General features: G+C 38.4%; 1 protein-coding gene across 1 annotated transcript in view; it reads left to right on the forward strand.

Moving 5' to 3' along the window:
* Positions 1–209: 209 nt before the first annotated feature.
* The window catches only part of ACVR1C (activin A receptor type 1C), a 95491-nt gene continuing 77045 nt past the window's right edge, over positions 210–18655 (forward strand). The window contains exon 1 of the mRNA XM_003266134.3: positions 210–523. Within this exon, the coding sequence (XP_003266182.1) occupies positions 451–523 (73 nt within the window). The 5' untranslated portion in view covers positions 210–450. The remainder of the gene's footprint in view (positions 524–18655) is intronic.

The raw sequence follows: 18655 nt of genomic DNA on the forward strand, positions 1-18655 counted from the left end.
AGCCCCATTCCTGAGTATCTAGTCCCGGAGGCTCCGCGCCGCTTCCCCACGCCACCTCTTTATTCGCCCCAGCTCTGGGCGATCTCACTGCCGGGCACAGGGCCGCCTTTGCCTGCCTGCCCTGCAGCAGCAGGCCCGGGCGGCTGCGAGAGGGCGCAGGGGGCGGAGGCGCGGCAGGGGCGGGCTCTGCCGCTCGCCCCACCACCCCCTCCCCGCCCGGCTGCGGGGCCAGTGGCAGGAGCGCCGCGCACCGCCAGCCGCGGGGGGCGTGGGATGGGGGCGGCCGGGGAGGGGGGCGCCCACACTGACTAGAGCCAACCGCGCACTTCAAAAGGGTGTCGGTGCCGCGCTCCCCTCCCGCGGCCCGGGAACTTCAAAGCGGGCCGTGCTGCCCCGGCTGCCTCGCTCTGCTCTGGGGCCTCGCAGCCCCGGCGCGGCCGCCTGGTGGCGATGACCCGGGCGCTCTGCTCAGCGCTCCGCCAGGCTCTCCTGCTGCTCGCCGCGGCCGCCGAGCTCTCGGCAGGTACGGTGCTGGTTTCTCTCCCGACGCCCGGAGCTGGGAGGAGGTCTGCAGGTGGGCACGGGGGTGGGGGACGGCGGGTGCTCCGAGCAAACTGACCTTCGGGGCGGACGGGGAAGCGCCAGTCGGATTGAGGGGGCGCGGGATAGGGTGCAGCGTGGGCACCTGACGTCTGGCAGCCGTAGGGGTAGACAGGTGTGTTGGGGACGAAGCCACCCGGAAGAGGGAAAAGGCAGCAGGGACGTGGGGGAGTAAGTAGTAGGGGTGAGGTGGGTGACTAATTTGTGGGCAGTTTGCAGCGGAGAAAATAGGAGAGCGTTTGTGGGTGCGCGCATGGCTGGGAGCTGGGTTCACCCTGCAGGGACCGGGAGGGCTGCAGGTGGGCGTCGGACGCACGCTGTGTTAAGCCCCTGAGAGCTGCTTAAGGATGATGGCATGGTGGTGGTGGGAGGTGGTGATTTAGTCTGAGTTTTAGGAGGCGGGGAATACCCCAAAAGCCGCAGATGCCAAGCTATGGAGGCGAGAGTGGGAGCTTAAATCTGTGTGGTTTGCAACGCACATTGCTTTCGAGGTACGATCTTTACTCAGAGTTCCTGGGGAAAAAAATTCTGGCAAGCGCCCCAGAGTTTATAACAGGTCTGTGCCTTGATAGGCTAAATAGAGCCCTCTACCCAATCTAGAAGCCAGACGTTTCTTTATAATGTTTACTAGAAAGTGGGGCAAATGCATCTTTGGTAAAATCATAATATGCCGTGACTAAAAGCCCTTTACCTTGAAAACTATTTTCATTACATTGTCCTGGATTATGCAGAGGAGGAGCAGATTCTTTGCTAACTCATTCTTTAAAAATTTCTATCAGACATTGAAGACATTTGCACATAAAAATCTGGTGTTTTCCCGTAGAGCTGTGTTTTGTCCGAAGCTGATTTTGATGCATTTTGTTTTCCCAGATGACAATCTGTTTGACATTAATAGCTATATTCATGGTGGGTCGTTTTCCTCTTAGTGACATGTGCAAGAGAATGATTTGAATGATACGATTGCTGTCATCTACAGATTTCAGTGTTTCAGATGGCCTGAGAGAATCACTAAATACAATATTCAAATATAAATTTGATTATTGAAAAGGATTAATCAACAAAATCTGAGGATTAAAGCATTTCAGTTATCTTTTAGGAAAACAGCCCAAGACTGTCGGAAAGATGATGGGATAAAGTGAAATATTTGCATTTAGAGTTAATACATTTATAAGTGGGGGAAAACCAACTATGGGAAAGTCTTTAAAAAATGGGTGAAAACTCTGCTAACTTGGGATACTGAAAGTGCTCTTGACAATTTAATGGAGTTTACAAAAAAAAAAAGTCTTCAAGATATCACAGTTTTGATGAGGTGAAACTGCCTCTGGAGGCTGTCTGTACAACTCTTTATTTGGTGGAGCTGATAACTTGGCTGCACACATTTTTACAAAACAGATTCAATTTTTTTTAATGTAGCTTCAAGGATATATTTTGTTGTATACCCAGAATCTTTAGAAAATTTCAGAGACCTTGAGCATAGCAACATGCCTCATGTTCCTGAAAAGGCATGGAAACTTTTGACATTGAAATATGCAAAAAATAAAAAAAGATAATCCATTCAAAGTCGCTCACTTAAAATTTGAAGTCTAAGAAAAATGCGTGATATGGAATAATATAGTAGAGACGTGTTTATTGAAGTTGAACTTTTACAAAAAACTTTTCTATGTCAAGTGCAATCATTTTCAAATCTCCTTAAGCAGTTTTTACCCCTCTGTGTCCCACGTTAACAATGTATATTGCTACTTACAGTATTTATTCTTAACTTTATATAAATCTCTGGCTATTTAGTAGAAAGATTCAAGGTAGTTTTGTTTTGCTTTTCACTTTTTCAATTGGTTTTATCACATGGTTAGCCAACTGTATTTTTACCTGGTCACTTTTACAAATTACACTGTTAATCATGTTGGCCATTTATGACATGTACTTGCCATTGTTGGAATGTTATATGAGAAGTTGTTCTTGATGTAATGACATAGTGAAACTGTGTGGCAGAAGGCACCACCTTTCATCTGGATCTGCAGAGCAGGCCTGGGACTTTAAATATCTGAACACATGATAAACCAGTAAACCTTTTTTATTTTGGCCGCTCATTCCCCACATTGTTGTCACCTTAGGGGTGTCCATTGCTCCTTTTTGAGAATCTCAGAAGATAACAGCGGATAGAGACTTAGAAAAACTATTTATTGGTCTGGACTGGAATTAAAAAAATCAGGCTGGCCAGGTGCAGTGGTTCACGCCTCTAATCCCAGTACTTTGGGAGGCCGAGGCATGAGGACTGCTTGAGGCCAGCAATTTCAAGACCAGCTCAGGCAACATAGTGAGACGCCGTCTCTACAAAAAAATTTAAAAACAATTAGCCAGTTCTGGTGGCACACACCTGTAGTCCTAGCTACTTGGGAGGCTGAGACAGGAGAATTGCTTGAGACCAGGAGTTCAAGATTGCAGTGAGCCCTGATCGCACTACTGCACTCCAGCCTGGGTGACACAGTGAGGCACCGTCTCTAAAAACAAGAGAAACGAAAAACTCAGGCTCCTCTGAGTTGCTCTGATTATGTAGGTTCTGGATGCCTTGATGTTTGATAAGAGAGACCTGACATAGCTTCACAACATTCATCATGTGTACCCAAAAAAGAAGTGGCAGAAAATGTCCTGGAGTTCTCTACTTTGAAGCTGTGATTTGGATGTTACATAGATTTACATATTGTGCATTCTCTTCTAATTTCTTGAAACTCCTTTGTCCTCTGGTCCAGAAAGGATTATTAAGAGTCCAGAAAGCCGTATGTTGTTACTCCAAAAATGGAATGAATATTTCCTTAATAACCAGGGCGAGAGTGAGGGTTTCAAGTAATGAAATTCTTCCCCCCCACCCCCCTGCACCCCCTCACCCCCACCGCAAACAATAGTTGGCAGTTTCCACTAAGAGTTTTCCACAGTGTTGCTGGAAGTGAAAGTGAAAGCTCAGGGCTGACTGAGTTTATAAATGCAACAGGTGTGGCCACCTTTGCCCTTCTTGAAGCATAGTCATTTATCGGTTGATTGACACAGATGTGGCAAGAGGCTCCCTGGTTCCAAGGAAGACATCTCTGGCCCAGGAGAAACTATGCTTAGAGATTTCCTCTGAATTGCTAAACTCATACAAAAAATAAAGGACTTTGAGGTGTGAAAGTGAGTAGCTAAGGATGACACTACATTTTTGACCCAAGCAATGGAAGAATGGACCCTTAATTGGGGTGGGGCAGACTGCAGGAAAAGCTGGTCTGGGGAGAGAAGGGTTGGTGCTGACACATCACAGGAGCTCAGTTTTGGATATGTTGTGTTTAAAATGCCTCTCAGATGCTGAAATGGAGATGTCAAGTAAGAAATTGGTTTTCTGGGTCTGAAGTTCAGGGTATAAATCTGGACTGATGATAAAAAATTGAGAGCCAAGGGCATTTACTGATAACTTTCCAAAGATGCATTAAACAGAGCCACAGACTTAGCAAATAAGGCAGAGAATACCTTGTTAGATTGAATTTGAGATAAACAATGAATACCTCTTTAGTATAAGTGTGTCACAAGTATGACATGGAACACAAGTATATTAAAAATTAATTGCTGTGTAATTCCAATTTAACTGGGTGTTCTGTACTTTTATCTTGCAAACCAACATAAAAGAAGTCCTGTTTTGAGATAAACTGTTCCTGATGCATGTATTTCTGGCTCTTTTATTAAAAAGAGAAGTGAAGACCTATTTTCTAGTCCTCATCTCTAAAAACCTCTCCTGTTCTGGCTCCGTTACCGTCTTCATGTGCGTCTCCCAATGTGTCACTCCCAACTCTGCACAGGATATCTCTCTTCTTCTGTGTGAACCTGAAAGGATACCTAGCTTTCCCCAATCCTACATGAGTATTTAGACATGAAAATATGGGTGAAAAAAACAAGAATAACTCTTGATTCCCTTGATTGTTGCATGAAAGCAGTTGGTTTTTCCCAAGTTTGCTGTATTTTGGAAGTGGTTATTTTCAGATGCAGTTTTGGAGTAGTTTCCTTTTGAATAAACTTTCATGCTTCTCTTTTGGGGAAATGCTTTCAGGCAGTAGCCAAGACCCACTTTGTTGTACTTTTCTTGGCACTACTTGCATCTCTTGCCGTAAATAAGGTTAAGAGGAGAGGAGATTGGATAGAGGCAGGAATAGGGAGGCTGCTGAGCCCTGTGGGCCTGTTATTCTGATAATAGTTTGAAGTTTTAGAGCATGTTCCTAAGAGAGCAATGACAAGATTTTGGGGAAGGGGCTTGGATACATAAATATCATCCTGAAGCTGTTTAGTTCCTGCTCTAGCTTAGTCTTGACCTACCAAATGATTAATGTTATCTTCAATTTGAGATCTGTAGTGTCCTATAAATGGACAACTGCCGGCATGGATCATTAAAAAGCTCAGATTATGTTGACATATATATAAAGAGTTTATTTTAATAAATAATAGAACAAGAGAATTAATTTTCAAATATAATTAGTAAACAGAACAAAACAAGGGAAAAATTCTAAGCATAAAGAGTGTACTATGTATTATACCTTATCATTAAAAATTTTTTAATTATTTAAAAAAATTTTTGTGGGTGCATAGTAGAGATATATATATGTGTATGGGGTACATGACATGTTTTGATACATGCATGCAGTGTGAAATAAGCACATCATGGAACATGGGGTATCCATCCCCTCAAGCATTTTATCCTTTGAGTTACAGACAATCCAATTACATTGTATATTTTAAAATATGTAATTATTACTGACTATAGTCACCCTATTGTGCTATCAAATAGTAGGTCCTATTCATTCTTTCCATATTTTTGTACCCATTAACCGTCCCCACCTCCCCCCCAACCCCCTACTACCCTTCCCAGCCTCTGCTAACCATCTTTCTATTCTCTCTGACCATGAGTTTGATTTTTAGATCCCACAAATAAGTGAGAACATGTCATGTTTGTCTTTCTGTTCCTGGCTTATTTCAGTTAACAAAATGATCTCCACTTCCATCCATGTTGTTGAAAATGACTGGATTTCATTCTTTTTTATGGCTGAATAGTACTCCATTGTGTATATATACCACATTTTCATTATCCATTCATCTGTTGATGGACAGTTAGGTTGCTTCCAAATCTTGGCTATTGTAAATAGGGCTGCAACAAACATGGAAGTGCAGATCTCTTCCATATATTGATTTTCTTTCTTTTGGGTTATATCCATCAGTGGAATTGCTGGATCATATGGTAGCTCAAGTTTTAATTTTTTGAGGAACCTCCAAAGGGTTCTTCTTAGTGGTTGTACTAATTTACAATCCTATCAACAGTGTACAAGTGTTCGCTTTTTTCCACATCCTTGCCAGCATTCATTACTGCCTGTCTTTGGAATGTAAGCCGTTTTAACTGGGGTGAGATGATATCACTGTAGTTTTTATTTGCATTTCTTTGATGATCAGTGATGTTGAGCACCTTTTCATGTGCTGTTTGCCATTTGTACATCATCTTTTGAGAAAAGGCCATTCAAATCTTTAGCCAATTTTTTTTATTGGATCATTAGATTTTTTTCCCTACAGAGTTGTTTTAGCTCCTTATATATTCTGGATATTAATCCCTTGTGAGAGGGGTAGTTTGCAAATATTTTCTCTCGTTCTGTGGATTGTCTTTTCACTTTGTTAATTGTATCCTTTACCATGCAGAATCTTTTTAACTTGATGTGATCCCATTTGTCCATGTTTGCTTTGGGCATCTGTGCTTGTGGGCTATTACTCAGGAAATCTTTGCACAAACTGATGTCCTGGAGATTTTCCCCAATGTTTTCTTGTAGTAGTTTCATAGTTTGAGGTCTTTAATTCATTTTGATTTGACTTTTTTTGTATATAGTAAGAGATAGGGGTCTACTTACATTCTTCTGCATATGGATATCCAGTTTTCCCAGGACCATTTATTGGAGAGACTATCCTTTCCCCAGTGTATGTTCTTGGCACCTGTGTTAAAGATGAGTTCACTGTAGGTGTGTGGATCTGTTTCTGGGTTCTTTATTCTGTTGCATTGGTCTATATGTCTGTTTTCATGTCAGTACCATGCTGTTTTGGTTACTGTAGCTCTGTAGTATAATTTGAAGTCAGATAATGTGATTCTTCCAGTTTTGTCCTTTTTCCTTAGGATAGCTTTGGTATTCTGGGTCTCTTGTGGTTCCATATAAATTTTAGGATTTTTTTTCTATTTCTGCGAAGAACGTCATTAGTTATACCTTATAGTATCTTCTTGGTTTTCCATTGCTTTGGTCTTCTAAGTCTTACATTTTTCACAGTCAATAGTCAAAATCTCAAGATTTATCCTTACATTGTTGAGGAAATTGGGATAGTATGTTTAAGAAATTGGGATATGTTCATAAATGATACAGAAATGACTCTTTTGCTAATGGGACTTAGGAATACCCAAACACTATCTTCTGAGTATCATCTTCAGTTAAGAGGTGACATCTAGAAAAAGGAGGTGAAACAAGGCAAAGTAACTTTTTCTTATTACCTGGAGCTTTTGTCCCCAGTTGCATGGAAAACTTGAATATGCTCTTCTTTTCAACAACTAAATAGCCCAAGGATAAAGGTAGAGGAGCTGTGATAAACTCAAACCCTGTATCCTAACTCCAGGAAACCATTGAAAGGCTATTCAGTCCGGGCAAAATGAAGCCATAGAGGCTGTGGAGCAAGGGACCTCTATTTATAATACCTCACATTAGTCCAGGTCTCATGGAAACTGGCAAGAGTTCCAGGCAATAATTTCAGGGGCAACTGCTAAGTGAGGGAAAAAGTAGAAAGTCTGTGGAAACAGGTGGCGGGATCTCTTCTACCAAGGAAGCAGGTTGTACCCTTCCCACACTTGCTGTGGAAAAGAAGGAAGACATAGCCATGACCATGAGCCCCTTGTTTTTCTTGTTCTTTGAAAGCTGAATCCCTAAAGCATGTGGGCCACTTGGTTCCCTGAAACCCGAACAATACAAATCACTACTCCTCCTACTTAGGGATCCAGTAAAAAGTAAAAGGATGGAGGAGGTGAGTGGGAGTATGAAACAGACAAGGAAGACCTTATTTCCATAGAAGCCAACACTTTGCTCCTTCTCAGGGGCTACCATTGTCTTATGATGTGCCCCTCGAATTCACTGCTCTGATTGGCCAGCCAGGCTAACACGGCTCTGCTATGTCCTGATTCTTCACTTTTTTTCCTCTAGAATAACTTCTCCTTTCTGTTGTTCTCTTCTGTCTTTTAGACAGTAGGCATGCAAAGATACTGTTTCTTTGGAGCTGTTTTAAATTAATCTCAAGAATTCATGGGTGATTCACTCGGTATGACTCAAGAGCTTGGCTTATTATTATTTTTTTTAAAACAATTTAAATTTGCCAATGACTTAAACATCCCAAATTAGATCAATCCACTTTTTCATTAAACTTTTCACTTCAAGAAAATCATTAGGATGCTCCCATTTTGAAAGTGAAACACACATTTTCTCCCAATCTATTTTGTCATTCTTATCTCATGGTTAATAAAAAGACAGGGATGGGTGCTACATCTCTGCATATTGATTAAGTACCTTTTCCTTTTTTTTATGCAACTCCATAATTGACTGAAATAAAGACTCTATGATCAAAAACAGGACGTGAAAAAAATCTAATTCATCAGGATGTGGACATGTTCAAATAGCTAGAAGACCAGATTTTGAATGTTCTCAACATAAAGAAATGATAAATGTTTGAGGTGGTGGATATGCTAATTCTCCTGATGTGATCATTGGACACTGTATACATGTATCAAAACATCACATTGTATCCCATAAATATATACAATTATGTGTCAATTAAAAAAATAATTAAAAACAACAAATATTTAGTTTTTTTTAATGCATACGTAACCAAGAGATGTTAATTTAGAAACTGGTAATCCAGATTAATACAGCTTAAAAAAACCAGATTGTTTTACAACAGAGCCAAAATATATTAAAGAGTATTAACTAATCATGTCTTACAACTTTATCTGATGGCATTTTCCTGGCCTACTCCCCTGGAAGTTTATCTTTTTTTTCTCTATCATCTCCATTTTCGTTCTCCAAGAGTAAAAATTCTACTCTGTGGACATTTGCTTGCTCTGATAGTCATGGTGAGATTGTGTTCTCACTTAAATTCTACTTGCAATCTGTCATTTGTATTTCCAGAAAATAGACATTACACAAAATTTGACAGGTTGAATACAGAATAATTATATAATTAGCAGAAGATCCTTATAGAATAATAAATATGTAACTGAATGAAACTCTTTTTGAAAATCTTTATTTCCTACAGCTACTCTTTAGCTATGTTCTATTAAAAGGCATTCCCTTTTGTAGAGAGAAGAAAGTTGACTTCATTAAAACAACTGGATCCCTTTAGAAGTATAGAGAGTTATTGTGCCAAGTCAAGATGATGTTCCCCAGAATGGCTTTTACTCAACTATGCTTTGGATATTGCCATTACCTTAAAGTTTTTTTTTTGCCATATTTCCTTATTATCCTTTTAATATTTATAAGATTTGTAGTGATGGCCCCTTTAATATTTCTGAAATAGGGAATTTGAATTTTCTCTCTTTTTACCGTGATCAGTCTAGCCGGAGGTTTATCAATTTTATTGATTTCTTGCAAATAAATAGCTTTTGGTTTTATTTATTTTCTCTGTTTGTTTTCAGTTATTTTCTTCTCTTCATTATTTTCTTCATCTACTTACTTGAGGTTTAACTTATTGCTTTTTATTCCAGGTTCTTTAGCAGGTACATTATATCAAGTGTTGGCAACATTTTCTCAAAGGGTCAGAGTTTATCCTATTTTAGGCTTATGAAACAAATAGTCACTGTTGCATCCACTTAACTCTGCCTTTGTAGTATGAAAGCAGCCACCGACAATACATAAACAGATAGGTGTTGCTGCATTTCGGTAAAACCTTATTTATAGCCAATGGGCCATAGTTTGCTGACCCACATTAAATTATTAATTTAAGACCTTTCTTCTTTTCTAATATAAGTATTTAACTTCTAAGTTTTCCTCTCAGCAACTGCTTCAGCTCATCCATAAATTGTGATATTGTGTTTTTATTTATACTGAGTTAAAAATATTTCCTAGTTTCCTTTGTAATTTTTTGGAGCCGCCTGTGTGTTATTTGGATGTCTGTTATTTAACTGCAGAATATTTTAGTAATTTTCAGAGCTTTTTTTTCTTATAGAATTCTACTTTAAATCCATTTGGGATGAAATAACATAATCTATATGATTTCATTTATTTTGAATTCATTTGTGTTTGTTTTATAGCCTGGCATATGTCTGACCTCGTGAATACTCCATATGTACTTGAAAATACTATGTATTCCACTTTGGATGAGTGGAGTGTTCTGTAAGTGCCATTTAGGTCAAGTTGCTAGACAGTGTTATTGAAGTCTTTTCTATCTTTACTGATTCTCTGTCTTCTTGTTTCACCAGCTATTGAGAAAGGATTGTTGACATCTCTAACTTACTTGTGGATTTATGTATTTCCTTTTTTTGTTTTTTTCTAATTGTTGCTTCCTATATTTGAATATTTTGTTTTTGGGTACATACACAATTAGGATTATTATGTCCTCTTGATTCATACTTGTGATTGGGAAAACTCCTACTTTATCCCTGGTAATATTTGTTATTATCACATGCTTATCTTTATTACTGGTAATATGCTTTGCCTTGAGATCCACTCTGTTGATATTAATATAACTATCCCACCTTTCTTATGGTTAATATTTATCTACTTTTTTAAACTATTGATATAGTTACTCTGTTATTCCAGTTTTCTTGTGCTAAAAGTCTACATGTTATAAATTTTCCATTCTTTTATGCTTAACTCATATATATCTTTACGTTTAAATTGGGTTTCTTATAGAGAGAGCATATGTTTGGGTCCTGCTTTTTTTAATCCTGTCTTACATACTTGTCTTTTAACTGGAGCATTTACAACATATACATTTAATGTATTTACCAGTATGGTTGTATATAATAAATCTGTCATCTTATTTTTGTATCCTCTTTCATTTCCCCCTCTTGCCTTCATTTGGTTAAATTGACTAAATATTAGCTTTATATATTATTTTCACTATTAGTTTCTAAGCTATGCCTCTTTATTTTTAGTGATTGTTCCAAAATTGATAATATTACCATAGCTCATTTAAGAACCTTACCATTATATGCCTCCATTTCCCTCTCTTTGTCTTTTGTGCTATTAATCTCATATGTTTTACTTCTAAATATTTTGCAAACCTTGAAACTTATAGTTATTATTTTGGCTTTACGTATTACCTTTAAAGAAATTTTAAAAATGAATGTACTATTTTACATTTACCCACCTATTTATCACTTTTAGTACTCTTCATTACTTTGTATAAATCAAAGTTTATATCTGTTGTCATTTTCTTTCAACCTGAAGATCTTCCTTCAATTTTTGTAGTTCAGTTCTGATAGCAACACATTCTAATTAATTTTTGTTTAGGGAAAGTTTGATTTTGCTTTACTTTTCCTCCCAAGTTTTATTTTTAAGCTTCAAATATACACTAGAATTAAAAGAATTTTAGTTATTGCCCATATACTGACCAACTGGATTATACCATTATTATTTTATTATATTTGCCTTATCACATATATATCCATTTATCCATCCTTCTATCCATTAATATATGTTATCTTCTGATGCATCTCCAAGTAAATTACACATAGCAGTATGTTTCCTTTGAAATACTTCAGCATGCATATTATTACACAGAGTTCAACACTTTTCTTTTTGAATAAAATATTTATATATAATGACATTCACAAGTCTTTTGTGTGTACTCATGAAATTTTGAGAGATACATTCACCTAATCTTTTTCAGGATATTAAAGATAAACATCATCACAGTGAGCTCCCTCATGTCTCTACCCAGCTATTCCTCAATGCGGTACTCCCAAAGGCATCTGCTGTTCTTTATTCCACCATAGATTAGTTTTGGCTGTTGGGTGTATTGTTTTGTAAATGCCAATTAGGTGAGGTTTATTGATAGTGTTGTTCTCATCATCTATATTTCTTACTGAGAGAAGTGAGCAGCTATACTTATGTATTTGTCTGTTTCTCCCTTTAGTTCCATTAGTTTCTATTTTATATATTTTGAAACACTTAGGCACGTACACATTTACAATTTCCATGCCTTCCTGATGCAATGACTATTTCATTAATATAAGATGTCCCTCTTTATCGCAGTAGTACTCTTTGTCTTGAAGTCTACTCTAATAGTAATATAACCATGCCAATTTTCTTATGTTTAGTATTTGCATGTATTTTTTCCCTTTACTTTCTATCAGTGTCTTTATAATGAAAGTGCATCCTTTGTACACAGCATATAGTTAGTTCTTTTACCTTTTAACACTCAGACACTAATTAAGGTGTTTAGTCCATTAACAATTAGTATAGTAATTGGTAGCCTACCATCTTGCTATTTATTTTTCTTTTTATCATTCTTCTGTTCCTCTTTTTTGGCCCTCTTTTTGACTAGTAATTTTTTTGAGTGTTTCATTTTACTTTCTCTATGGATTTCTTAACTCTCTCTCCTAATTATTATTTTTAACTGGTTGCTCTATGTTTAACTGTATTCTTTCTTAATGTTCCTTTTGAATCAATACCGTGTCATTTCACTCATTACTCTTCACACCTGACACTTCAACCTTCTTACTTCATGCTTCTCTCTTTACCCTGACACCTCCAGTTTTAGTGTAAAGACCTTATAATAGTATGATTAAATTTACCAATAGTATAGTTATATTTACATCAACCAATAATTATGAGGAGATACTTAAGAAAAATCCCTATTCACAAGTGACAGAGCACTCAATAGAACCTGATTTAGATATGATGCAGATTTTGAAACTATTAGGCAAGGAATTTAAAATAACTATGACTAAAAGCTGTAGTGGAAAATGTGGAAAATGTGCATGAACAGTTGTAGCATTTCAGTAGAAGGGTAAAGAGTGTAAGAAAATGTCAAAAGGAAATGCTAAATATGAAAAACAAATAAAAAATGCCTTTGGTGTGCTCATCAATTGACCTGACACAGCCAAAGAAAGAATCATAAATTTGAAGATGGATCACTAGAAATTACCATATAATAGTGTACTTATACTTGTTTAAAGCCATTACACTAAAGAGGGAAGCATCCAGAGGTAGTAAAGAGGGAGGAGTGAAAAGACCCAACAGAGCATCCAAGAGGTATGGGGTAATATCAAGTAATATAACATATGTGTAAATGGAATGCTAGAAGGAAACAAAGGGAGAATGGGACAAAAGAAACAGTTGAAGAGATATTGGTTAATAATTTCCAGATATAATGAAAGACATCAAACCACCAAGCACAGAAGCTCGGAGAGCCCAATCCAGACAAATTTCTCTCCTCCCAAACCCTACACCAATAGACCATATCCATCATATTCTAACTGATGATATTCAAAGATAAATAGAAAATCTTGAAGGCAGCTTGCATTAAAAAATACCTCTTAACATAAAGAGGAACAAAGTTAAGAATTGCAGCAGACTTCTTAGCAGAAACTGCAAAACACAAACCAATGAAGGGACTTTATTTTTTTTAATTTTTAATTTTTTTACAAGAACAGTCCTATTGCAATAAAGTGACAACTTTAAATGCAGTGAGTAAAAAATAGCCAACCCAGTATTCCATACTACAAGAAGTTTTTTTAAATGAAAGAGAAATAGACATTTTCCAATAAATAAGAACTTATGTAATCCTAGCACTTTGGGAGGCCAAGATGGAAGGATTACTTGTGCCTAGGAGTTTGAGACCAGCCTAGGCAACATACCACGATCATGTCTTTACAAAAAATGAAAAAAATTAGCCAGGTATGCTTGTGCACACCTGTAGTCCCAGCTACTGGGGAGGCTGAGGTGGGAGAATTGCTTGAGCTCGGGAGGTTAAGGCTGCAGTGAGCTATGATCATGTCACAGCACTCCAACCTGGCTGACAAAGTGAAATCCTATCTCAAAACAAACAGACAAAACCCACAAAAACCTCAAAAGCATGCACCACACCTGGCTACTTTTTGTATATTTTTTTGTATTATTGTTACTTGTAGAGACAGGGTCTCACTACAGTGCTCAGGCTGGTCTTGAACTCTTGGCCTCAAGTGATCCTCCTGCCTTGGCCTCCCATAGTGCTGGTATTATAGGTGTGAACCTCTGTGCCCAGCTGCAAGGGCATCTCTTAAAAATATTTTTAAAATGGTAAAAATAATAAGCTAATAATGTAAATAAAATGGAATAAAAATATTCAATTAATCCAAAAGCATGAGGGTAAAATATCCAAGGGATCAAAAACAATGAATGGAAAACAATGAACAATATTGTAGATTTCAATTCAGTTATACCAATAATTACATGAAATGTAATTGGTTTAAGTATAGCAATGAAAAGACTGAGATTGTCAGACTGGGTAAAAAAGCAAGATCTATATGCTATCGTAAGAAATCCACTTTAATATAAGAAATGCACTTTAAATATAAAGAGACAAATAGATTGAAAGTAAAACTATGGAAAAAATTATACCACGCAAACACTAACTATAAGAAAGCTGGGGTGACTATATTAATAACAAACAAAATAGACATCAAAAGATAAGATGCTGCAAGGGATATTCCATAGTGATAGAAATATCACTTCACTGACAAGATATCATAATGTTGTGTATGCTTCTAGCCATAGAGCTCCAAAATGCATGAAACAACAATGGATAGAACTGAAAGGGAAATAGACACATCTTTAATTATATTTTGAGTCTTCAAACTCCTCTCTCATATCTGATAGAATAAATAAACCAAACTTTAGAAAGGATATACAAAATCTAAAAAATAATTTTAACTAATTTGACCTAATTGACATTTATGTAACATTCCAACTAACAACAGCAGAATACACATATTTTAAAGTGTGCATAGAATATTAGCCAAGATAGACCATATTGTGGGGGCATAGAACAAACCTAATAAATTTTTAAAAAATTAAAGTATACAGAATATATTCTCTGAATATAATGGAAACAAATGAGAAATCAACAACAGGAACTTATTAAGCAACAAACTTCTAAATACTCATAGGTCAAAGTGGTTCACCTTAGCAAGATTTACAAAGAAAATAGAGGGAATACACAAATTACTGATGTTAGAAATGAAAGAAGAACATTGCTATCCACCCCACAGACATAAAACTAAAAATAAGGGAATATTGCATTTTGTTCACAATTAAAAAATTTAGGTAAAATGAGCAAATTCCCTGAAAGATATAAATTTCCAAAGACTAATCAAGAAATAATAAATAACCTGAATAGTCCTAAAGAGATTAAAGACATTCATTTTATAGCTCAAAGCTTGAAAACTTCTAACAGAATGTCTCTAATTTCACATTACTTCACTGATGAATTCTATCAAAATTTTTAGGAAGAAATAATGTCTATTCTACATAAACTTCCAGAATGTGCAAGTGGAGGGAACATCTTTCAGCTCATTTTATGAAACCGGTATTACAGTGAAACCTAAACTAGGTAAAGACATCACAATGAAAGAAAACTATAGACCAGTATCTCTCATAGAGATGCAAAAATCCTCAACAAAATGTTATTAAATTGAACAAAAATATAACAACAGGATAATACTTTATTTTCTTGTGGAGTTTGTCCTAAGAATGCAAGCCTGGTTCAACATTCAAAAATTTAATATTTCAATTTACCATTTCAGCAGACTAAAGAAAAACCATATGACAATATCAACAGATGCATTTAAAACCAGAGGACAACACTCAACTATAAAACACAGTTGAAATAATTTAAAGTAAACCTAAATGAATGGAATCCTATACAGTTGGCCCTCCATATCTGTGGGTTTCACATCTGCAGATTCAATCAACGGCAGATTGAAAATATTTGGAAAAAAACAACAAAAATTAACAATACAACAATAAAAATAATGTAAATAAAAAACCAATATAGTATTAAAACTCTTTATATAGCATTAGGTATTATAAGTAATCTAGAGATTATTTAAAGTATAGAGGAGTTAAGATGGCTGACTAGGGACATTAGACACTCACCCTCCCCAGAAAGAAGAACCAAAATTGCAAAGAGATAATCACACCTTGAATAGAACATCTAGGAGAGATCACTGGAGATCAACAGAAAAGTCACAGGAAACAACTGAGACACGGAAGAAAAAGGAAGTGAGCAGCCAGTGACTAAGATTGGCTGGGAGCCCAGAGGGGCTTCCTATTGCAGGGAATGGGTAAGTGAGAGACCCTTAGCAGTCCACATCCCCACTAGACTGTTGCCATGGGAGAGCTCCTCTACCTGTACGAACCCTTAGACTAACATGGACAATGATTTAGAGACTCTGCAGGGACATTACACTAGACAGGGAACTTGTACTGGGTCACACACATCCCTGAGACCTAAGCAGCTGCAAAATGAAATAATTGTGAGAGTTCTGCTGTCACTTGGATTCATCCTGCCCTGGTAACCATAGCCCCTATAGTTCTACATTCTGGAAGCCTCCACTGACATTCCCCAGTGCCTAGCTAAAGGGCTACAGGGGCACAGTGCTGGCTGGACCCAAAGGTGTTGTGTGGTCCTTAGTACTCTAGTCCACATGGAGTAGTACTACTCCCCGGGGAAGGAACTGTGCAGCACACCAAGGAGGTGGCTCCTGGCACAAAGGAAACCAGAGTGTATACTTTCCATAGCCTGAGAGTTCCCTGTCTGCGGCTGTGAGAAGTAACCCTGTCCCCAGTAGTGGCATGGACTCTGTCGTTGGGCTTGCAGTCAGAGAGTGGGACCCCTTCCCAACTCCACACACTGCTGTAGCAGTTGCTGCCACTGGGAGCTGAGGTGGGTGAGCCTGAGTGCTGATGGACTGGGAGTAGCAACCCTGTTCCCTCTGGTAATGTGGCCCTTGTGCTCAGGCTAGCACACAGAAGAGTGGGGTCCTGTCCCTCACTCATACCACTGCAACACAGCTGCCCTTGCTGCTGCCAGAGGCTGGGGTGGGCTGCCTGTTTGGAGCTGCTTGTCTGGGGCTGTGAGTGGTGACTGAGCCCCACTCTCAACGTAGCCTCTGTTTTGGGGCCCATGCAAGGAGGGCAGGATCCCTCCCCACTAACCCCCCAAAACATTGCAGTCACTCCTGCAGCCAGGAGCTGAAGTAAGTGCTACCCAGAACCTAAGAGCTCCCTGTTTGGGATTGTGGTCACCAACGTTGCCCACACCAGGAGCACAGCCTCTGTACTCTAGTGTGTGGCCTGAATACAGGCTCCCCACATTGTTGTGGCCACTGCTATTGCCAGAGACCAAGTGTGCACTTCTCAGACCCTGAGAGCTACCCACAGGGGACTGATAAAAGCAGTTCCATTTATCCCAATAGCATGAATGCTCTGCTCTAGAATGAGTCCTGGAGTCATGTTCTCCACACCCTTCACCACAGATTACCTCACCTTGTCTACTACAGCCCATGCCCCTGCATATCACCAGGGGACCAAGGTCAGACTTGCCCACCCTGGCACCACAACCACAGAGCCCAAGCATGCTACCTGAGAACCTGGGGATCACCCTGCCCATTTCACCACCTCTGGCATCTGTGCACTTCCCTCAGGAACTTTAAGAGCTGGCCCACCCAGCTTGCTGTCAACACCACTGACAAAATATACCCACACATGCCACCTAGGAGCCTGGAGACTGGCCTACCCAGTCCATCACAGATACTGCCAACACCAGCACACACTGCTCAGGACCCAGAAAGTTGTCCCACAACTGCTGTTGCCATTGCCCACAACAAGCCTACCCACCCTGCCAGCATCCCAAGCAGCTACCTGGAGGCCCAAGAATGGACCCACCTGGACCCACTAACATAACAGTCAACATATGCCACCCTGGGTCTAACGACAGGCATGCTCAGCCCACTGCTGCCACCACTCGTGCCTAAAGACTGGCCCACCTGGAATTCCTGTCATCAGCACAACTTCACCACAGCCTCCACTCATAACCATACTCTAACTCACTGAGGAAATCACAGATACCACTGATGCTGTTTACCGCAAAAAAGTTATACAGAGACTACACTACTGCATGCACCCAAAATCAAAGAGGAAGGGCCCTACCCAAACAATGTCATAGATACATCTTTAGGAAAAAGTCCTCTCCTACAAAAGGAAATTTGAAAAATTGGAAGAAGTAACTGTTATGCCAGATGTGCAGATATCAATGTAAGAACACAAGAAACATTAAAAAGCAAGGACATATGACACCTTCAAGGGAACATAATTCTCTAGCAACATATCCCAATCAAAAAGGAATTCTACAAATCCCAGGTAAAGCATTCAAATTGTTGAGTTTAAAGAATCTCAATGAGATACAACAGAACTTTGAAAAATAGTACAAAGAAATCAGTAAAACAATTCAGGATATGAATGAGAAATTTACCAAAGATATAATAAGAAATCCTGGAACTGAGGAATTTACTGAATGAAATACAACATACATCTGAAAGCTTCAACAAAAGACTAGATCAAGCAGAAGAAATAATCTCAGAACTTGAAGACACGTCTTTCAAAAAAGTCTGGTCAGACAAAAACAAAGATAAAATAATAAAAAAGAATGAACAAAGTCTTCATAATATATGGGACACAATAAAGGGACCAAGTATACAAATTATTAGTATCCCAGAAGGCGAAGAGACACCAAAAGGGTTTAAAAACCTATCCAATGAAATAATAGATGAAAACTTTCCCAAGTCTAGCAAGAGATTTAGACATTCAAATACAGGGCCCAATGATCCCCAAAGAGATACAATGCAAAAATGTCTTCTTCATGGTACATTATAATCAAGCTGTCTAAAGTCAAAGAGAAAAGAGAATTCTAGAAACAGCAATAAAGTATCTCGTCACCTATAAAGGAACTCCTATCTTTTTGAAGGCTGAATTCTCAACAAAAACCTTAT

The sequence above is a fragment of the Nomascus leucogenys genome, chromosome 17 (assembly GCF_006542625.1).
Source record: "Nomascus leucogenys isolate Asia chromosome 17, Asia_NLE_v1, whole genome shotgun sequence".
Taxonomy (NCBI): Eukaryota; Metazoa; Chordata; class Mammalia; order Primates; family Hylobatidae; genus Nomascus; species Nomascus leucogenys.